The 23,238-nt window shown below is 40.0% G+C and overlaps 1 protein-coding gene across 1 annotated transcript in view; it reads left to right on the top strand.

Annotated features, from left to right (window-relative positions):
- ANKRD31 (ankyrin repeat domain 31) overlaps positions 1–23,238 on the top strand; it is a 76,214-nt gene that overhangs the window by 33,308 nt on the left and 19,668 nt on the right. Inside the window, exons 13-21 of the mRNA XM_075411855.1 lie at positions 4,209–4,270; positions 6,602–7,133; positions 7,688–7,933; positions 12,966–13,154; positions 13,997–14,139; positions 17,281–17,440; positions 18,492–18,595; positions 19,374–19,455; positions 21,641–21,737. Coding sequence (XP_075267970.1) covers positions 4,209–4,270; positions 6,602–7,133; positions 7,688–7,933; positions 12,966–13,154; positions 13,997–14,139; positions 17,281–17,440; positions 18,492–18,595; positions 19,374–19,455; positions 21,641–21,737 — 1,615 coding nt within the window. The remainder of the gene's footprint in view (positions 1–4,208; positions 4,271–6,601; positions 7,134–7,687; positions 7,934–12,965; positions 13,155–13,996; positions 14,140–17,280; positions 17,441–18,491; positions 18,596–19,373; positions 19,456–21,640; positions 21,738–23,238) is intronic.

The raw sequence follows: 23,238 nt of genomic DNA, 5'->3' as shown, positions 1-23,238 counted from the left end.
TGTGAAAAGCTGTGGGATGACGTGCCAAGGTTAAAGGCGCAAGGTGCTAGCGAGGGCCCTCGGCCTGTTGCTCTGAGACGTGCTGGGTATGCTGCAGCACACCTGAAGTCTGACGGAGATGAGCCAGGGGCTTTTGAAGTAATAGGAGCAAACAGGGAAACACCAGTGAAATACCTCAAAGGAATGAAGGTGTGCTCCTCTAAGAAGGTGACATGGCCGACAGTCCAGCTGAAGTGGCTGTGCACCAATGCATGCAGCACGGGCAGCAAACAGGAGGAGAAACCACCGTGCTGCTGGAAAGCCACAACCTAGTTGCCCTTACTGAAACTTGGTAGGACGAATCCGATGACTGGAGTGCGGCTATCAATGTCTACAGGCTGTTCAGAAGGCATAACTGACGAAGGAGGGGTGGAAGGGTTGCCCTCGACATCAAGAAATAGATTGTGAAGAGCTGTCTCTGAAGAACAGCCACAAGCAGGTCAAAAGCTTATGGATAAGAATTAGAGACTGAGACAACAAAGGGAACCTTGTGGTTGCTGTTTACTGCAGGCCGCCCGATCAAGGGGAGCCTGTTGATGAAACCTTACCCCAGCTGCGGGAGGCTTCACGCTCGCAGGTTCTTGTGCTGCTGGGGGATTTCAACCACCCCGACATCTGCTGGACAAGTAGCATGATGAGCTGTAGGCAGTCCAGGTGACTCCTAGAGTCTATGGATGATAACTTCTGAAGCCAGATAATAGCCTTACCAGAGGGGATGCAATACTGGACCTGTTGGTCACCAACCCAAGGGAGATAAATCGGTGACATTAAGATTGGAGGCAGCCTGGGCTGCAGTGGTCACGCATTGGTGGGGTTTGCAGTCCCGAGGGATATGGGTCAGGTGAAGAGTAAAAGTCAGGACCCTGAATTTTAGGAAAGCAAACTTCCAGCTCTGCAAGGAGCGGGTCAGTAGGACCCCCTGGGAAACTGCCCTCGGGACAAGGAAGCAGAATAGAGCTGGCAGATCTTTAAGGATGTTTACCATACAGCGCAAGAGCTCTTGATACCCAGGTGTAAGAAATCAGTCAAGGAAGGCAAGAGACCAGCATGGGTGAGTCGAGCCCTGCTGGTTGAACTAAAGGGTAGGAAGGAAATGCACAGGCAGTGGAAGCAGGGACAAGTGTCCTGGGAAGAACATAGGGATGCTGCCTGGTTGTGTAGGGGTGAGGTCAGGAAGGCCAAGGGGCAGCTGGACCTGAACTTTGCAAGGGATACAAAGAATAACAAGAAGGGCTTCTACAGGTATGCCAGCCAAAAGAGGAAGGTTAGAGAAAGTGTACCCCGGCTGATGAACATGACTGGCAAACTGGTAACAACAGACGAGGAGAAGGCTGAGGTACTAAACAAATTTTTTGCCTCAGTCTTCACTGGCAACCTCTCTTCCCACACCTTTCAGAGGGACTGCAAGAATGGGACTGGGGGAGCAAAGTCACTCCCAGTGTAAGAGACGATAAGGTTCATGACCACCTGAGGAACCTGAACATACATAAGTCTGTGGGACCTGACGAGATGCATCCCAGAGTCCTGAGGGAACTGGCTGATGTAGTTGCCAAGCCACTGTCCATCATATCTGAAAAGTCATGGCAGTCAGGTGAAGTCCCAAGTGACTGGAAAAAGGGAAACTTCACACCCATTTTTAAGAAGGGTAGAAAGGAGGACCCTGGGAACTACCGACCTGTCAGCCTCTCCTCTGTGCTTGGGAAAATCACGGAACAGATCCTCGTGGAAGCTATGCTAAGGCCCATGGAGGACAGGGAGCTGATATGAGACAGCCAGCATGGCTTCACCAAGGGCAAGTCCTGCCTGACCAACCTAGTGGCCTTCTATGGTAGAGTGACTACATCAGTGGACAAGGAAAGAGCTGTGGATGTTGTCTATCTGGACTTCTGTAAGGCCTTTGACACAGCCTGCCACAACATCCTTCTCTCTAGATTGGAGAGATATGGATTTGATGGGTGGACTGTTCGGTGGATGAGGAATTGTTTGGATGGTCACAACCAGAGGGTAGCAGTCAACGTCTCAATGTGCAGGTGGAGACCAGTGACAAGTGGTGTCTCTCAGAGGTCTGTACTGGGGCCAGTACTGTTTATCAGTGACATACACAGTGCAATTGAGTGCACCCTCAGCAAGTTTGCAGAGAACACCAAGCTGAGTGGTGCAGTTGACACGCCTGAGGGATGGGATGTCATCCAGGAGGACCTGGACAAGGTTGAGGAGTGGGCCCAGGTGAACCTCATGAGGTTCAACAAGGCCGAGTGCAAGGTCCTGCATGTGTGTCGGGACAACCTCCAGTATCAGTACAGGCTGGGGGGATGAAGGGCTTGAGAGCAGCACTGCCGAGAAGGACTTGGGGATATTGGTGCATGAAAAGCTGCACATGAGCCAACAGTGTGCTCTCACAGCCCAGAAAGCTGGCTGTATCCTGGGCTGCATCAAAAGCAGTGTGGCCAGCAAGTCAAGGGTGGTGATTCTGACCCTCTACCCCACTTTGATGAGGCCCCACCTGGAGTCCTGCATCCAGCTCTGGAGCCCTCAGCGCAGGATAGACATGGACCTCTTGGAGTGGGTTCAGAGGAGGCCACAGAAATGATCAGAGGGCTGGAGCACCTCCCCTGTGAGGAAAGGCTGAGAGCATTGGGGTTGTTAAGCCTGGAGAAGAGAAGGCTCTGGGAAGACCTTATTGTGGCCTTTCAACACTTACAGGGAGCCTACAAAAAAGCTGGGGAGGGACTTTTTACAAGGACATAGGGCAAGAGGTAATAGCTTTAAACTGAAAGAGGGTAGATTCAGACTAGATAAAAGGAAGAAATTTTTTATGATGAGGGTGGTGAAACACTGGAACAGGTTGCCCAGAGAGGTGGTAGATGCCCCATCCCTGGAAATAGTCAAGGTCAGGTTGGACAGGGCGCTGAGCCTGTAGTTGAAGATATCCCTGCTCATTCCGGAGAGGTTGGACTAAATGACCTTTAAAGGTCCTTTTCAACCCAAACTATTCTATGATTCTGCAAGTTTAGAGTCAGGGCAGTAGGAGCAGGCAGGAGTTACTGGCTTAAAATGTGAGTGAAACCAAGGTTAATGCTACTGTAAGAGATAAGTCTGACAGGGACTGCTGTGTTTGGGAGATCCCATGATTAGAGGTTAGGGCTGCAGCCACCAAAGGTCATCTAGATATTCTGAGCCTTGTAAGGATTGGTGGGCTAAAAAAGCGTTCAAAATTATGGTTTGGATTAGGATTTGACTTAATCAATAGCTGGGCCATTGGGTTTAATTTAGGACTAAGTGGACTAATGGTGATGCTAGGGCTAGGGTTAACATCTGGAATGCCAGATTCCCTGAAGTGGTGAGGAAGAGTTGCTGTGGTGTGAAATGTCTGTTAAATTTAAGGCTGGTGCTAGCATGGGTTGTTGGGTGAATCTTAGGGCTAGGCTTGGGGCTCATATTGCAGTACGAAATATCAGGGTGGTGAGCTAGATTTTTTTCAATATGGTGTGGCTAGTCTGGGTTTAAGAGCAAATTGGCCAGAAGTAGATGCATAGAGTTGTATGGATTAAGTAAGTGTATTAATATTTAGGGTAAGATCTTGGTAGTTGCTGTATTCTTTTTATGCCATTTTGTCAGCATGAAGGGAGGCTGGAAAGCAAAAGCAAAACACCAAGCAAGGCACTGAGTTGGTGCTGGGGAATATCCCTGCCTGTTTTGACACCAGTGGCTCGACTTTAGCTACTCCATCCCTTTCCCTGCCCAAACATGCTGTACAGGGAAAGATGTAATCTAGGCTAGCATCCCACCATCACTGGCTTCAGAAAAGTCTTTTGGGGAGCAGGGAGACCTGTTAGAAGTTAGGGAAATGTAATAGCTCCTGTAAGTTTCAAAAACAATTGCTCATGTCACTAATCTTCAAAAAAATTTGAAAGCCTAATGTCATGCTTCAATCTCACCTGTCCTGTTTTTTACAAGATGCAGTCTGCAACAAAGATCAAACTCCAAGATTTTCATATATATGTAATATATTGATATGTTTTAGATTCTAATAAAACCCTTATGGCTTGATAATTTTTCTGGATAGCTAAATGTGGTAAGTACTGTTACACACATGATTGTGGACACTAGATGCTATAAATGCAAAGTAAAAAATTAAGGTTTCTTTTTGTCTTTTATTTTCATTTCAGGTGGAGATGATTCAAAGAAAGTGTTAACTACTCAAAGGGTAGAAGATACAAATCTGCACCAGGTACATCTTTACAAAGAATCCTGATGTTAGTTTGGTGCTGTACTGTTAAGGGCTTGCTAGAAGTCTTCAGTAAACGAAAGCAGATGACTATTCCTGAAATGTGTTTCAAACCCAGCACATAATTAGATGCCTCAGACCCATCAGGGACTGAAACAGAGTGATATTCAATGTTATGCAAATTCTTTGGCAAGTAGTTGCTGATCCTTACTGGTACTTGGGATAAGCTGCAGCCTCATGAAGGTGCAAGACAGAGGCAATCAGCTGCCTGTCACAGACAGTGGTTCTTGCTGAGTTTTTGGAAGGTCTGCAGAGGTAATTTACAAGCAGCATGGTACGTCAGTGCCTCTTTGTGCTTGCAGAAGCCTGACTCAAACCGCAAAATGTTGACAGGCTTGTAGCAGCAGGATAGCTGCTGCTTGCCCCTGTGTGGTAGGTTGTGTTTGGTTTTGATAGGAAAGGGTTGGGAAGCCACTGCCTTGTACAGAGGTCACACAGTTATGACGTGAGACCTCAGTAAGATGTGGGAGCTAGTGCCTCACATGAGGACAAGGCACCATAATGAGTCGCTTGGGTCATTGTTTGCCTATAGCACAACAGCTTTTGGCATTAAAAACTGTCCTCTCCCGCTCGCGTTTTCTCCCCATTGAACAACGGTAACTGGTAGTATCTGATACATACAGTGCAGTGTGCACAGACACTTTGTTCTTACTTCCTGAAGTTTTATGCGGTTGTGATAACTGCCCTTGTTACTCACAGTACTGCAGTCTGTGGTGTCCTTAGACATGGTCTGCTGTAACAGCATTCATGGTGTATACTTGTAGATTACACTTTAATATATTAGTTGACTCATGAAGGGTATTCTACGAGTAGAAGGTGTTGTAAGCATTTCATTGGGAAAACCTATTATTTTACCAGGCTGTGTAACTGACAATTTCAGTAGTGTGTGAGTTGTTACAGTGTTTGTGTTCTGCTTCTATCTCCAGATACGAAGTCATCAACAGGATAATTCTAGTTAGTCATTGGGCCTTTGGAGCAGTTTTGTTGTGAGATTACCATGAGTTCATTCTGTGTGGTTTTGCTGTGTTATTACCCTTTCTTTGTAATTTCTTAGTATCATTGCAGACAGGTTTGCCAGAAATGTGAAACTGTTGCTCTGGTGTAGGACGACAGGAGCAACGTAGTTTTAATTCTTAAAGGCAGTGCATTAATTCAAAAACAGTTCAATTTTCAGAAATGAATAGAAGTGTGAAGCACTTCAGTAATATTTATCATTGGATTTCACCCATTAATTTTTACACTTTTATACATATATTTCTTAGTTCCTTAATTTCTTTGTCCTGCTGTCATAAAAAGCTGCATAGACAGAGGAAATCAGTTAATTTCACAGTAGTACAGTTTTATTTTAGTATATAAGAGAGCAATTTATCAGAAGATGAAATTAAGTATATGGCCTGTTTTGTAGAGATAATTAAATGCAGGTGGGACGGTTCAACATGATAATACTAAAGCATCAAAGGAAGTTTTGCTAAAAATGAGCAAAGCAGAAGAACAAATTTGTCAAAATACAAAAAAAATAAAGTCCTTTGGGATTCTGAAGGCAGCAAACCGAATGAAAAAAAACCTGAAGTCAAAAAAGACAAATAGATCTTCCATTGTTAAAGCAGAGGTTACAGCCAAGAGTAAAACTATTAAAAGTGATATATCACATTAGATGGACCTCATGTTTAGGTCTGCTTGGCAGACCAAGGAACAGTTAAATTACAGAAAATGTATTTCCCTGCTACTGGACCCAACGAAATGGGGCACAATGTTGCTGTTCTAATTGTAATTAATGCATCCCAGTTGGAAAACTGAGCTAAGTCAAACAGAATTGCGACAGGAATGTGAATTCAACAGTGGTAACAGTGAAAGCGGTACACCACATTGGTGGAAGCTCAGCAACTGCTGTTGCAACAGGGGAGGAGATCACCAGTTTGCGTTGCCCCACATCAGTGGTTTCTGGAGAAAAAATGTCTGCACAGCGTTCTCAGACTACTGATTTAACAGAACTTGATTCTCTGTCAATACTTACCTGCTTTGACTTCCTCTCACAGTGTCTCTGTTTTAAAGTTACAGCAGGAAGTAAAGAGTTACGACAGTGATCAGCATAGTCTCAAGTAGAGTAAGAGTAGTAATTTGAGTGACAGGAATCTAAATACTGATACGAGAATACCTTCAGAACAAATTATTTCTTTGCAAAACTTGACAAATCATATTAAATCTGATGTTGATGGAAACAAAGTTAATGGAGAGGCTTTAAGTTTAAAACTCCCTTTGCCTTTGTTTGAATAGATTTCCTTACAGACAGATGAGTCAGAACCAGCATGCGCAAATCTTACAGGCTCAGACAGCATGGATGTGCTGCAACAGGCTATTGTAAATGAGGTACAAAACATTTATACTAATATATCTGAAGATGGAGCCAGCTGCACTGAACAGACACTTCAAGAAAAAGCACATGAGCTTTTAGCAGCTGCTAATGGAGAGAGTGTTTCTGAAAGTCCTTATAAAGCTACCAGAAGCGTACTAAGCGCCACTGAACAAAAGGCCCTGCAGTCAGAGAAAGGAGGGAGGATCCTACTTGATGCAGAAGAAAGTGTTGAAGGATGTCACATTGAAACTGAAAATGTTAGTAATTTAGAGGTTGAGCCTACAGCTTTACAACTCCATGAAAAGGACAAACTTCAAATTAGACGAAAGAGAGACGATCTTCAGGAGACCAACTCTAAAGCAGATTGGCATTTTGGTGTTAATGCAGGCAGCAGGTCTCCTTATTCATCTCAGATTATGGAAAATGTGCAGAAAGAAATCTCCCAGAAAACAGGTGCCATGTTGTGTTTGAAAATAATTATTTTACGAGTTTGTTGTAAACATTCTATGTCTTTTATTAGAAAAAGCCAGCTGTGGATCTCCAAAGAATATATTTTGCCATAAATATATAGCAGACACATGAAATGTGTTGTGGTACAGTCCACTATGCCAGATAAACTATTTACTTGTTTTTGCTTTATATTTTGGGGGCTGTTTTATATCCAAGTCCCCATTGGATTTGCCGAAATGTGACTGCAATGTCATTACAATAATTAGAAGGAATTTCTTAAATACCTTGTTTTTTTAAATACCAAAGAATCAATAGAGATCATATTTTCACAAAAGAATCTTTGAATTGTTTTGGATTCAATCCTAGTACGTTAACATACAGTGAATAGTGGATAAGGATTTATTATGTTAAAGTATTTTCAAAAATTGAGTGAGTTACTGCTGGCATTTTTAAATCTAGACGAGGTGGTCATTTTGACATTCATTTTAATATCAGTTATAATTTCTGAGATTACTGTTATGCCACGGATACTCCAAGTTCTTTTGTTAAGCCAACAGGTGAAGAAGTGTTTGCTGGAGTAAGTGGAACAGAAAGCACTGAAAAAGAAGAAGAAGGAAATGCAAAGACCAACATGCTTTCACAGTTTGCTGAAACAGAAGTAGTCCAAAGTAAAAGAGTAAGATTAGACCCTCAGGAGACAAGCCAAAAGGCAGCCTCGTATTCCAGTAGCAGCAAAACCAAGCTTTCGTCTGAACAAACACAAATCAGTCAAGCATCAGAACAGAAAACATCCAAGAAATCAGGTGAAAAGTTAATGTTTTGTAAAAATGGTGGGGGTTTATTCCCAGACATATGCAAAAAAGACTTTTAGTAGTACATGAAGCTAAGTTTGGAAACATATGTATAGCACATTAAGGAAATACTCTAGTTAAGAGTTCCAGATACTTGAAACATTTCCAGATCTTGTGGATCCATTTTACACAATGCACATACTTCGTCTGTTTTGTTTATGTTACATTCATCAGTCTTTCAGTGTTATGATTGAGGGGATGCAGGATCATAACTGAGAGCTTAAAATAAAATTAAATTGATCCTCAGTTAACTATGTTACATAACTGATAGTTTAAAATAACACTAAATTGGTCCTCAGTTCACTATTTTACATATCACAGATCAAAGAAGAAAACCTGGCTTTCCATATATTTGGCACACATACGTCCACTTATATTTTATAGACTATATCCTCATCAGGCATATATCAGCATAGGCTCTGATTGTAGCAGTACGTTTGGTTTTAGCTGTGGTGTAGAAACAAACCTACTTACATGAGGATAAGGATCTGGCGTCCTCCAGTGGTTATATTCTCTTCAGTCTATATGTACAGCTTTCTGTTTAGCAGTTTCATCCCATGTCTAAAACTTACATTTACCTTGTAGCCTCACCATCCCAACAGAGCTCTGGTCCAACTGGTCATGCATCATAACCCCCAAGTATTTTTCATTTACTGCTCTTTTGGTAAAGCTGGCAGTCATCTTGTGTATTGTGGTTCTTTGTTTCTCTTGAAGAGAGGAGGGGTCCCATCTGGTTCTTTCTGGAACCAGAGAACCATAGCACTCAATACTTACTAAAAGCAAAACCTAGTAGTTGAGATGGGATCCCTCCTCTCTTAAAACTTTCAAATGTGATATACATGGACTGCGGATTCAAAAAGGTTTATCCTCATATAATTTGGCAAACTTCTTAACTTGTGTTGAAATCAAATGCACTGTGTCATTAGATGATAGGAATTTCTTGTGTAGCTTTGCCTTGATATGGAATAGATAGAATATTTGTCTTTTCTGATTATCTTAGACAATCCTGTCATTTCTCTCTAGTAATGAAGAGTTTGGGAATTATTTTTTCTGGTTTTGATAGATTTTAAAATACTGCCTTCTTAGGACTGAAGTTGTCTGTGGCTATCTCTTTGTATTTTTTTGTTTTCCACAGCAGTTTTCTACACTCCTGTTTATATTTGTTACCATTCACTTCCCATATTTTCATTTCTCATTAACTATTGCTCTCTAATTCCTTTCCTACGCCAGGTTTTTTTTTGAATCAGTGCAGCTTTTCATTTTGAGTGTGAGAGATGTTGTGAAATATTTCCTAGCTGTTATTCCTATTTTTCTGTTGACATTTTTTCTTCACACTGTTTCTTATTTATAAATGTTTCCAACTCTGTGAAACTCCCTTTCAAATAACTACCGTATCAGAGTAAATGTATGCTTTGTATATACATACATAAGAAAAGGTGGGGTTTTGTGTCTATAGGTTTATAGAAATATGTGTTAATGCATGTGTATTTGTATGTGGATATAACATTTGACTCATTTTTTCCAAGTGTGTGCAGCAGAAAATTTTAGTTTCTTCCTTGGGTTGCAGTTATGTGTTTCTGTAGTCTGCTGGTCAAACTTCGGTTGCCTTTGAGTGGGATGTAACTAAATGCTCATAGATCATATATATTTTGAAAATCGATGGGATTCATGCTCCTACATCCATTAAATGTTTTTAAAACCAGTGTACATAAGAGCATGTATACTTAAAATAATATGTATAACAAGTATAGACGCCCACCTGTACACGCACAGACAGTATGGACAAATACATCTGCACACATACTATCAACATACTAATTTGTTTACCTCTTTTTGTTCTTTGCTTAGTACCCTCCTTCTCTTTGGAGACCTCATCTGGAAGCTCACTGGTCTTGTAAGTTGATTTAAGGAGTCATCAGCCAATCTTTGCAAGGGCCTGTAACACATGACAAAAAACATCCAGAAAACTATGTGAAGCTCCTGCTGATCTTTTTCTCCTAGATCGTCACAGACGTCTTGTCCTGTTCTGTCTTCAGCTGTACAGAATACTATCTCTTCTTCCCATCTCAGGTGGCTGCTAGTTTTCAACCCATCCTAAGTTCATGCTCTCTTGATTTTCTGGACTGCAAGGTCGTGTTTTCTTGTGGAAGTTGGAAGGAGAAGGAGTGGACTAGGTGTTTCTTGTTACTTACTGCTCTCCAGTATTTGGCAGTGTCAGTACTTAGCTTTCCTGTCTCCAAATCGGTGCCTCCTCTTGTAGGAATGCCTTTTCACTTCATTCTGGCAAAAAATCCATGGCGTATTTGGTACATGTCATCATCCACTGCTGATTAGTGGAATAATAAACATTGAACATAGAAATGATTCATTTCCCTATAGGTGTCCCTTTTTGTAGCTCCTGTATTCTTGCTCAGTCTTTCTAATACAGTCTATGTGCAGTAATACATTTCTGGATTTTTCCTTTGTTTTTTGCCTCCTATGTACAATTATGGTTTTAAAAAAAAATTTATTCCAAACGTGTCTTACATTTTGTTCTCCTCTGGAATAGCATTTCACAGATTGCTTTTTCCCCAAAAGAGATTCTTCAGGTAATATTTTATTCAGCTAAAATTTAATTATTTCCTTCATCCCAGGAAAATGTTGCTGTTTGAGAGGTGATATGAGAAAGTATACCTCTTTGTACAGTTGAAGGCATTAATAGCTTTGGAGACTGGGAGAATGGCATTCAGATTGCAGTAGGAAAAAGTGGAAGATGGAGAGTTTTCTGACGTGGGGGGTTTTCAGATTTTTTGCTGTCTCATGCCTCTTCTTCATTAACTGGCTTTTACATCTCATCTGATTGGTCATGGTCTTCTTTATATTGAATAAAAATCTTTCCTTTCTAAATGACGCAGTGTCACTTTCATCTGCAGTCAGTCACTAGGGTCTCAACATTCCTATTCTGCCTGCACAGAAGGAAGGTACTAACAGCTTGCTGCTTTTCTTATAGTTCAGCCTGTGGAAAGAATTACTCATAGATCAATGTTGGAGTATTCAAATGTCTTTTTGACGGAGGATATCCTTGAAGTTGTTGCGGTATGGCAGCCTAATCTAGTCTGATTGCTGGGTACTGTAATGTCTTCATCTTATCTTCGTACGTGTCCTGTGCATGACTCACTCAGCAATGCATTCCACAGAGAACCAGTATTTTGTGATTCACATACCAATGTCTCATTGTGCTTTTGCAAATGTTTCCTAACAGCGATGAAGAAAACTGTTGTGCATGACAACTTAACTGGAAAACTGCAATTATTTCTGTTCACTTGCAGCTGATATTGCTAAGGGTCATTAGCTTAATGGGCGATTGTATGCCTTTTTTTCCTCCCGTGTCCCTAAAGAGTCCCTAGGACATTCTCCCATGAATCAAAGAGAAGGAGAAGGAAGAACCAGAAAGCAGATGATTGCTTTGGGAGTTCAGACCCAGAAGCTTTTAGACAAAACACAATACATTATCTTACATAAAAGTAAATCTCAGATCGGAGGAGTATTTCGATAATGTGACTTCTCAGTGTGCTCTAGCATCTTAGTTTTCATTTAAAAAAGAAACTCTTTAGCTCTTCTGGTTGCCAATATGGTGTGGTCCAAGCACCCCCAATGCAGAGGACCGCCTGAGTGCTTTCTGACAGATCAGAATAGCCTACAGTGAGCTTCATGCTACCATGGTCTGGCTGCAGGAGTGCCTGAACAAGTTAGTTTAAAATGAGTATGGATATATCCTAACTGTATGTCTATCTTTAATATAGTTGCAGTATGTCTTTCATGTTCTTCCAAACAGTCTTGGGTGACAAGTTTAGTTGTTTACCTTAAAGAAAACTTGGGAAAAGCAGATTTTCCAGAAGGCAGGAGGAGCCTGAGGAAAGGCAGCTGTCAAATCATGGAAGATGTTTGACAGCAATTGGTACTGATAACTGAAAATACTTGAGAAGAAAGCTTGTCTGATGAGAGGAGGAAATGATTAGGATGCAGCAACTGATTGTTCATAGAAAAAAATTTGAAAAAACATGGTTATGAGTTGCAAAATGCTTATTTAAAACCTTACACTTCCCTTTTTTTTGACAAATTACAGATTTCCAAGAAATCAGAGAAAGAACAGTGTGAACTTCTAAAAAACCCGATAGCACAGTATTATAACAGTAGGAACAGGAGTTTAAAAAAATGCATGGTAGAGCTTTTGAAAATTTATGCATCCTGTCTTTTTCCTAGCAGTTTTGGGGGGAGGGGGCTGTCCTTACTCTACAGGCAGAATCAGTACTTTTAAAATCTGTTTTTTCCTTTATATCTCATACAATTTGGTATGTCTGTTACCTGAAGCCTCAGAATTGGGATATGTCGGATGATCACATGATATAATGTAAATCATGAGTCCAGTCCTGCACAGGTTTAATTAAAAGGCAGTTCAGCTATGTCAGTAGACGTTAATCAAAGATTTGTAATCAGTCTGCAGAATCTTTTCGTGTCACAGCTGCAAAAATACCATATGTAGAAGCCGATCTCTTCCCTGATACAGAATCAGAAATGGAAAAGAGGTGATGGTACAGTCTTCACTTTTATATGGTTTCTTAAATACCTTCATGTGTGTACTTTATGTATTTAGCAGGCATGCCTGGTAACTTGAAAGCAGTCCATGGAGAAATGTAACATACTCCCTACCTCTCTGTAGTATATAACTTCAACCTTGTTACCTTTTTTGTTGATCCCTGATCCATTGTACCCGTTTAAGTCATCTAGATTTGAACTGTAAATTCTTTTGCATAGGGTCTATTTATTATCTGAACTGTTACACAGTACCTTCTAACTTTTTGATGTAGTCATCTGATGTTACTGAATAATTAAGGCAATGGTATTTCACACATTTACAGTAATCCAAATGAGTTATGAAGCATGATTCTTTGTTTATAATGAAACATTTTTTGTGGTTCCTAATAAACACCCAATATGTGTTTAGAATCTTCCCTATCTACCAGAAAAGAAGCTGTAATTTTACGTGGTACCTATAATACAAGAACTAGGAGAAAGATAAAGAGAAATGCCAAAGGGGAAACTCAACTGCATATTGCTGCTATGAGGGGAGATTTGTCTTTAGTGAAAACTCTAATATCATCTGGAGTTTGTGTCAATGAACAGGATTATGCAGGTTTGAATATTACTCTCTTATGGGCTTGATTTATGATACAATTTCAAGTAATTTATAGTGTATATGTTTTTATATAATTTGTATAATTTTAATACAATTCTGGATTCTTGATTTATAATATCATTGTGAGGAGGAAAGTAATTCAAGAAGTGCAAGCACAGTCAGTGAACCCCTGAATTTTGTGTCTGAGTGTGGTGCAGTTTTTTCATAGCAGGGGCGTTAATTAGGTCTTGCTCCTCTGCTGGAGAGCACATTTTCAGAGATATGTACGGAAAGTGGACATGAAAGTTCAGCGGGAGGACTAATGCTTACACACGTGTATATATACATGGGTGAAGCACATTCACATAAATCTCATTTTCTTAAGAAATGAGGACAAAGACGACAAGATTATTTTTTTCTTTTTTTCTACTTAAATGTATAATGCATTTCTGTTTTTGTAGTCTCAGAATGGATGATACTCTATTCTGGATGCCTAGCAGACTTGATATGATAAAATGCCACTGGGATTAGAAATCAGACTATTAATGTTATGCTTCTGAGTTTTCTAGAGTCTTTCTACTCTATTGTTTTGTTTCTTTTATTATTTTTAGTAGTGTAGTGGAAAAGTAAGCAGTATTTGTCTGGTTAGTACTGGATAAATTTTTCTCTAAACTGAGTTACACAGGAAATAATTTACCTTGGCATTTCAATGTGATTTTTAGTATAAGGTTTACCTTAAAGAGAGTAGTTCATTGCTTGTAGTACAGCAAACACCGCAAAATGTATAATCACTGATTAGTGATCTATGTGGATGTCTTCAAATCAGATGCATGCTCTATGTGTCATCTTGCTTTTATTAGGTTGGACAGCAATTCATGAAGCTTCCAATAGGGGATTTACTGAAGTGGTCTTAGAATTATTGAAAGCTGGTGCTAATGTTAACAGCAGAAGTCTGAATGGTACTTTGCCAATACATGATGCAGTTTCTGGCAATTATTTGGAGGTACATTCTTCTTTTACAAGAGTTTCCTAAGCCTCATTTCCAGCAGAGGATCAGCAAAGCAAAATCCCGATTTAAATAAGAAAAGTCAGAGTTACAAATACAATTGTAGTGTAGATTTGCACATAGGAAATTAATCAGTATGCTTTAAAATGATCAAAATTAGAGAAAGAAATATTTTTCAATAGTGACAGTTGAAATTGTATGGTTAGTTGTCTTTTTCATTCCAGTGGACAAATCAGAAAAATGCAGAAGCTCCCTATGGTTCTCTCCCACATATTGGGGTTTTTAAAAATAATACTGAAATTAAGCATTCTCACTTTGATATCTAGCCTAGCCCCAGTGCTGTGGGCGGGGACATCTTTCATTAGATCGACTTGCCCAAAGCTCTGTCCAACCTGACTGTGAACGCTTTCAGTGATGGAGCGTCTACAACTGGATGGGCCACCTGTTCCAGTGTTTCACCACCATTATTGTAAAATATTTCTTTCTTGTAAAGAAAAAAAATTAGGCCTACTGTTTAAAACTCAACCATTTTTTTGTTAACTCATCCTTTCTAACCCAAACCATTCTATGGGTCTATGATTCTACATTATTTAAAGTCAGGGGTAGCTGGACTGAAGTGAAAGAAGTATCACAATAACAAAAGAAAATATTGGATTTAAAATTTTTAAAACACATTCAGTTATAATTCTTTCCCTTTTGTAAATGTTTCTGAACCATAGATGTTTTCTTTGTTCCTTGTTTAAAAATACTTTGATTTAATGTTAAGGAAATCCATCTCAACTTAAATTTTATTCTGTGAGCGTGGAGATTGTAAAGTATTTTCAGCAGTCAAAGAAAGGGGTACATTTCTAAGAGCACTAAGATTGCATGCATCAGTCACCTGCTGGTGGCCTCTCTCAGGATTGTGAGTGGTTGTTTCTAAAAAGCCAAGAGTCAAAAAATATTTATGCAACAGTTGCCGTAACAAGGTAACACTGCATGGGGGAATCTTACTGATGGTGTCTTGCAGCTCTATGTAGTTTGTGTGATCTTCCTTCATTTCAGTGAGAACATGACAAAATTACATTAGCACAAGAATGAGAGAAAATCACTCTATAAATAAACACTGCATCTGATACATTTTACCTGCGTTAAAAGCTGGGGGATTTCAGCGGCGCTCAGAAAGCTCACGAAAGTCCAGCATTTATGCAAGTGAAAGCAGTCAGACAACGAGCAAGGAGGTAGGATCAGAAAGACATGACTGCCAGCAGAACAGCTCATGGATGATTTGATGTCTTGAAGGACATCCCGTAGTTTAGTGTGTCTGGGCCATGGTACCTGTGCTGACCAGTTCACCTAGGTGATGGCTTGACTTTTACCAACATACTTCCTTTGGAAGAGTCACCTCATCCTGAACCTCAGTCTGAAGGCATGCAAAGGTACAAAGCAGTAGACTGCATAAGTTTGCAGAGCTATGTTATCTGGGGAAACCAGAAACAGTACGTTAAAACATTGCTAGAAATAACAGTTGGGTCATCCCTTATATGCCTAGTCTACACTGCAAGGCTAGTGCCTGTAGGCAGGCTTGAAAGTAAGGTAAAGCTGAAACTAGCATGCTTTCTGTCTCTACTCTTGGATGATGACCAGTTTAAATCAGCCCTAAATAATCCATACTCTGCTGAGAAAAAAAAAAATCAAAATGTGATGATTAGCTGGACTGTTCAGCATTTTGTCAATCTGTGCCCAGTCCATCCAGACCCCAAAATAAGGTCATGAGTCCTGTGCGTAGACAGCTAGGCTGAGGCTCCATTAACACTTAGAGGCCGTCTGTCCCAAATGCTGCAGTCCTCAGTCCCGTGCCTGGACATGTGAGCTTACCTCCTTTCTTGCGTTGTCTTGAGCATTTCAGTGGTCACAGATAAAACTAGCTCAGGGAGCTGAAGAGATGGAAGATGAATCCTACAAAAGCAAGGCTTTGTTTGGAACAGCCACTTGAGCCCACGTAAGAGCAGTGCTAGTGTAAGTGAAGGAATGGGCCTGGGTGGCCCATTGTGGATGCTGTAGGATTAAGGTGGCCTCAGCACAGGTGGTCATAGGTAGCTGTGGAACTGTGACCTGGGTCCCCAGATGTAGAGTGGCACTTGCTCTAAAACATGGGTTTGGGGTTTCTGATAAACCTGGCGAGAAAATTGAAGTCACAAAAGCACCTTTAAATCTGTGCTTATGTGAGAAATGCACCGCTCAAGCTCAGCCAAATGTCTGCCTTTTATTTGAATGAAGAAATAAATAAAATGTTGTTTTGGCACAGTGAGTTCCATGGAACTGAGCCTAAAAAGGTGATGCCAGATTGGCTCAAAGATACTGCTTCTATTCCTGTCAGAAGAGCTGATACTTCATCACATTTACCTTTTCTCTGAGCAAACGTGAAATGAAGGGGATGATTTCACATGCCTGGTGCCAAACTATCAGTAGGGGTTTTGAAAGCATGGAAGCTATTACTCAGTACTGTGGAGGAAAACCAGTGGAGAAGATTCTGAACTTCTGTAGAGTATTCCCTTTCTGGTACTTTCTGATAGCGAAGAGCGCTCTGAATGTAAGAAAGAACAAGAAATGCTAGAGTTGAGAAATGATATGTGTGAAAATTCTCTACCATCCAAGCTCTGACCTCGTCAGCACTTTCGTATGAGCTGAATTTTAGTGGGCAGATGATTCCGCTGATGCTACTAGTCTTATTTCCACATTTTACAATTAAGCAGACTTGCAAGTGATTTAGAATTAGGAAAAAAATCATCAGTGCGTGTAACTGAAAAACAAAGCCACTTTTAAATACATAAAGAAAAAAATCCGCTTATTTTCTGCACTTAGGTCTTAATACAATTGACCAGTTCCTTTTAATTTAGATATATGAAGTTTTTTAATTGCTCTCTTTAACAATACCATAAAGATGGTAGGTTTAATGACAAGTTGTGAATTATTTGTGTTGATAATATCCAATTAAACTTGTTTGTTTAATTGGGATTGCACATGTAACAGGTTTTAGAGTATCTTATTTGTATCTTTATTATTTGTAACTTATGATAGATACAACATATATAGATGTATTATAATTCCGCAATAAGAATGATTACAGTACAAATAATAATAATATGTATATAATAGACAGTCAGGATTCTACTACAGCATGGAGCAGATACTTGTGAGAGGGATGATTCAGGAAAAAGTGCTTTGGATGCAGCTTGTGATGATGAAATGAAAGAACTGCTGAAGTCTTACAGTGCTGTGGAATCTGTACTTGCTGCTGAGACTACTGAAGTTACAGGTGTGTTGGTTTTGTAATGTACATCATAGGATTACCTTGTGGTCTTAAGGAAAAACCTGTACATTAGAATGCTGCTGATTTGCAGAGCTGCAGATTGCCTGACACTGATATTTTTAGCTCAGTTAACTACTGCATTTTTATTTATTCATTTATTTTCAGAAATTAGGATAAATGAGGTAGGGTTTTTTTCCTGAGAGAATGAGGTGTAAGGAGATATTTGGGTCTTCAGATTTTTTTATTCATATTTCTGTGCTGGTTTTGGCTGGGGTACAGTTAATTTTCTTCATAGGAGCAGGTATGGGGCTACGTTTTGGATTTGTGCTGAAAACAGTGTTGGTAACACAGGGACGTTTTAGTTGTTGCTGAGCAGTGCTTACACAGAGTCCAGACCACTTCTGCTCCTCAGACCACCCCACCAGCGAGCAGGCTGGGGGTGCACAAGAAGCTGGGAGGGGACACAGCCAGGACAGCTGGCCCCCCCCGACCGCAGGGATATCCCATGCCATATGCATCACGCTCAGCACATTAAGCAGGGGGGGGAAGGAAGGGGAGGACATTCAGAGTGATGGCGTTTGTCTTCCCAAGTCACCGTCACACGTGACGCAGCCCTGCTGTCCTGGGGATGGCTGAGCACCTGTCTGCTGATGGGAAGGACTGAATGAATTCCTTGTTTTGCTCTGCTTGTGCACGTGGTTTTTGCTTTACTTCTCACACTGGTTTGATGTCAACCCGTGTATTTTACCACTTTTACTCTTCTGATTGTCTCCTCTATCCTACTGGGGGATAGTGGGTGAATGGCTGTGTGGTGCTTAGTTGCTGGCTGGGATTAAACCACAACAATTTCCATTTACAGTAACCTTGTGTTTTTGGAAGTGGTAGCTTTAAAGATTTATTTCCTTATGCTGCCTAAAGATGATCTCATTTGCATGTACAAGATTTTTTTAATTATGTGATCTGCCATTGCATCTTTGTAACGTATATTAGCTAATGTAACCTATTATACTCCTGTAAATTCATATTAAATTCTATTTATTTTTTCTTATTTGTGGAGCGAGGAGATACCCTTCTAGGTCAAGAAGAAGAGCAAATTGTTGTTACAACTACTGTAGAAATGATGATGTAGCTTTGGAGCCACAACATGAGAAATACAGTGTGGTAAGTATAGATAATAGAGTTTTGTTAAACTGCTTTGTAGTGTACTCCATAGTGTTATTTACCGAAATAATAACATAAAAATGTCATTTAAATAATTAAGCCTTTAGAATATGTGTAAAAAACAGCATCATGCAGAGGCTTACAGTATACAATCTGTGGCTTACAGTATGTAAGTGTATATATTATCAATTGTCTCTGTTTGTGATTCCTGTGCGCTTGCACTTATTGGGCAGACAGTAGTCAATACTTCTATATATTTCTTACTGCCTATATCAATAGAAAAAAGTCAGGAATCTTGAAACTTTTCATCATATTTCCAAAATGGCTTTTTGAAAGAGTAATGATTTTTCTTCATGACAATGAAGTTATTTAGAAATTGTTTAAGCTTAATTTAAAACACCCAAGAAGATTTTTGCACAAGTTGTATGTTAGGAGAGCTCTTGCTTGGTATCTGTCATCTGTATCTACATTGTCTAGGTGATTCTGTCGTGGTGAAATTCACTGTCTAATCCCTGTGGTGCGCTCAAAGGTGAGGCTCTGAGCATGGGCTAGTTTGAATGCCAGGGCAAAACCAGGCTGTGACAGCCCCTTGCAGAGCATACCCTTGGCACTGCGTACATCTATCCTACCAGTGCCCCCATTGCCTTTACACAGTAATTCTCTGTCTATGATTACTTCAGTCCACCGATACTTATCCTGCAGGCCATGCATCATGGCCTGTGTTTTGTACAATGCACTTGGCTCTACTGCTTACTATTGTTTATATATTTATTAACAGGAATCTGTTGCTGCCATACAAGATGCAGAAGAGAAGCAAAAAGAACTGTTGCTACTTGAATTGAGAACTTGCAAAGATGCAGGTAGGCGTAAATTCAAATTGTTTCACTTTTTCTTTCTGTAAATAACTTTGGTAATATAACTGTTGTTAAAATAGTATGGCACATAATATATTTTAATATCTCCTCTGGAAAATACAGCTTCAGAGAATAAGATTTTAATAACAGCTCCCAGGTAAGTGCACTTCCTGAACTACTTCCAGTTTTCATAGGAATGAAGATGATGACGAAAAAGGGAAGCAAGCCACTTGGAGGCATGTGTTTCAAGTCAGTGTAGTCATTAGGGATAATCAAAAGGGATTATTAGATAAGAATGCACACTGTTGGCAACATTATTCAGTTACGAGTATATGAGATTCTTTTGGAGCCCCTCTGTGATCAAGAACAGCTATGTCTCTCTGCAGAGTAACAGATGCAGCATTTTCATTGTAGTGTGGCCGGACTTTCAGGAGCCTAAAATAATTTATGAGGGGAAAAAAGGGAAATCTTTAAAGCAGACACTGTGGATGATGGGCAGTTTCAGAAAGTCTGGTGCCTGGAGGTGTAATTTGTCTTAGGCTGTCAAATATCATTTCAGATTAATCTCAAGAGCCTACTAAGTGACACTGACTTCCCAGGACATCACGATGCTGGTGCTGTGTAGCGGTTTGAGTCTATTGTGTCTGTGCCATGACTGTTCAAGTGGCAAAGCTTGCTGCAGGAGCTCATTTGACCAAAGTCTCTCTCCCCAGCTGCCCTTGATGTCTAGGCTGTTTACTTTGGAGCAGCTGATGCCCGTGAAACAGTTTTGCTTCCTGACGGAAAGGAAAGGGGTTTTTAAAATTTACTTTCCTGAATATAGGGTGGAGCTTTCGAATTTTATTTAAAATAGTCAATTTATTCCTTTAAAAATAAATGTGAAATACGGAATTATGCAGATATATATATCTTCCAGCTCAAATTTGTGGTCTATGACCTGTTAATTAAAATGGATGTGTTTTCTTGAAAAATGTCTGACAAACAGGTAGGTGATATAATAAACAGAAGCCTATAGACAGATATCAGTGCAATTTCATAAATGAGCAAAATAATACTATCAGATTTTTCCTGTGTAGGAGCATGAGAGAAAAGAACATGGTAATCTGTTACCAATACTGACAAAAGCATTAGTAATTGAGCACCTCTTAAACTAAATCATATTTATTACTTGTGAAGAGACACAAGAATTTGCAGGAACATAGAGGTACACTGACAAACTTAAAACATAGAATAAAATCCTAAAGGTATTTGCTTTCAGTACAACCTACTGTAAATAATAGATTCAAATTCCTTATTAAGCTGCCTTAATGAGAGCAATATTTTAATATTTTTTCTACTTTAGTAAGTAGGTAAATACTGGTAGATACTATGAAACAAGTTTGGGGAAACATTTTATAAACGCCATTTTTAATCCTGTAGTTTCCCATTTTCCATGGATATGGACAGCTTGTACTTCCGCTTTTTAGAATTTCAAGAATTAGATTACATATTTAGCTTATTATTGCTGTGATATCTGCTGGTCATGACTTCTGAGCTGTCCCTTACGCTATATGGCTAAGAAATAGGGCATAAAAAGAATAATTTATAATTGCTTCTCTTACTTTATACAAATACAGCTAACAAAAAGGGAGAACTTAAAATTAATTTTATTCCATGATATGGATTTGAACGTATGTGACACTATGATACATATGTTTTTACCATTATATGTAACTTGGAACAGTCTGAGCTCTTTAGGCTGTTTTATAATACTTCAAACATAAAGGTTTTAGCCACCTTCTTAAGATTGTGTAACTTCTGCACTTAGCCTCACATAAAATCATGATGTTATGCAGCTCCTTGCAACACAAAGAACTTTAAAAGTTTCAGTGCTTATCATCCATAAGACAGTTCTTTAATCTGTCCTATTCTCTTAGTAATTTCCTAGACAAGGCACTTGCATTTCAATATTTTCCAGTACTTGGACTATGTCCTTTTAAGTTAAACTTGTATTTAATTCTTTCTATGAAGAATTTCATTAAAAGTACTGAACCTGTAAAGAGTTATCAATATGTATGACAGTATAAACTAGTGCTGTAACAATATTCTCATACTTTGGCTGTATATTTGCTACATGTAAAATGTTATTACTATGATTATTTTCTACTGCTTATTACCATTGTCATTTTGATTATATCAAAATGTTGAACAGGGATGTATGTCCAGAGGCTGTCTCAGGTGCAAGTTACTTTGAATGAAATGCTTGCAAAACAGAAAACAGAAAGGGATACCCTTGCTAAAAAATACAGGTAAGTAAAATAGAAGGATCGTATTTATAGGAGGTTATTCTTTATAGCAGTAGTTGATAGATGTTGTGAGAAGGTTATAATACAGTAGCATGAAAGTAAAACTATGTGGGTTTTATTCAAATTTTGCAGAAGTGTGACCTGTATTGACTTCAGTTACCTCCAGTAAGAGTTTACATCAAGGACGGACTTCAGGATTTAGCTAACGCATACTAGGTAGTTACTGTGTACACAGTGAGCACTGGAATTAGGTAGTGAACATACAAAAGGTGTGAAAAAATACCTAAGCAAAAATTAGGAAGTGTGGGTACTGAGAAATTAGATTACTTTTGGAGCATCGTGGAGGAAAGGAATAGCAACTCAGACACTACTTTAGTGTCTCTGCCTCCAGTTTTGTTTCTTTAGTATCACTAGAATGGGAGTGTTCAATCAGCTACAACAGCCATTTAGAGCAAAGGCTTGAAGCATGCTTGTAGATGTTCTTTTTTGTGAGGACACCTCACATGTGAGCTGGGAGTGCTCACCTCAGTGTGAGCATGGACTGTGTGAATTGTCAGCTTCCTGCTGCTAGCTCTCATGAGGCCTCTCTCTGCTTCCTTCTGAGAGGGACTACCTGAATGATGGCCAAGTGGTGAGTGCTCAGCTAACAATGTAACATCGTGTTCAATGGATGCTTTTAGAACGTCTGATGACCATGTCTAGAATCATAGAATCACAGAACCATAGGATGCTTTGGGTTGGAAGGCACCTTTAGAGGTCGTGTAACCCAGCCCCCCTGCAGTGAACAGGGATGTCTTCAACTAGACCAGGTTGCTCAGAGCCCTGTCCAATCTGGCCTTGAATGTTTCCAGGGAGGGGCTCCACTACCTCTCTGGACAACTCATTCCAGTGTTTCACCACCCTGATGGTAAAAATTTCTTCCTTCTATCTAGTCTAAATCTGCCCTCCCTTAGTTTAAAACCATTACTCCTTGTCCTATTACAACAGGCCTTGCTAAAAAGATTGTCTCCATCTTTGCTATAGGCTCCCTTCAGGTACTGGAAGGCTGCTATAAGGTCTCTCCGGAGCCTTCTCTTCTGCAGGCTGAACAGCCCCAACTCTCTCAGCCTGTCCTTATAGGCGAGGTGTTCCATCCCTCGGATCATTTTTGTGGCCCTTCTCTGGTCCCGCTCCAAAAGGTCCATGTCTTTCCTGTACTGGGGGCAATAAAACAACAAAAATTCCCTAAAGAAGCACTGCTAGAAAAGTGTGTGGAGCCTCACTGGCCAATGTAGAAGTCTGTAGTTGTCAAGGCTTACTCTTATCAACTATGTGCTGGTACACTGATCGTATCATGGATTCTAAACACATGTGATAGCAAGCTATGTCACAGTACGGACACCAATACTGTCACTCTGGGGTTTGGTTGTCCGTGTTCTGTATCAAGTAGTCTTGCTGTAGCTCTGTCCTGATCCTCTCAACGGTGTCTCTCTTCCAAGACTGGGGTGGTTTTACTTGCATGATT

Source organism: Opisthocomus hoazin, chromosome Z (assembly GCF_030867145.1).
Source record: "Opisthocomus hoazin isolate bOpiHoa1 chromosome Z, bOpiHoa1.hap1, whole genome shotgun sequence".
In the NCBI taxonomy this organism is placed as follows: domain Eukaryota; kingdom Metazoa; phylum Chordata; class Aves; order Opisthocomiformes; family Opisthocomidae; genus Opisthocomus; species Opisthocomus hoazin.
This window is presented reverse-complemented; position numbering and strand designations above follow the sequence as displayed.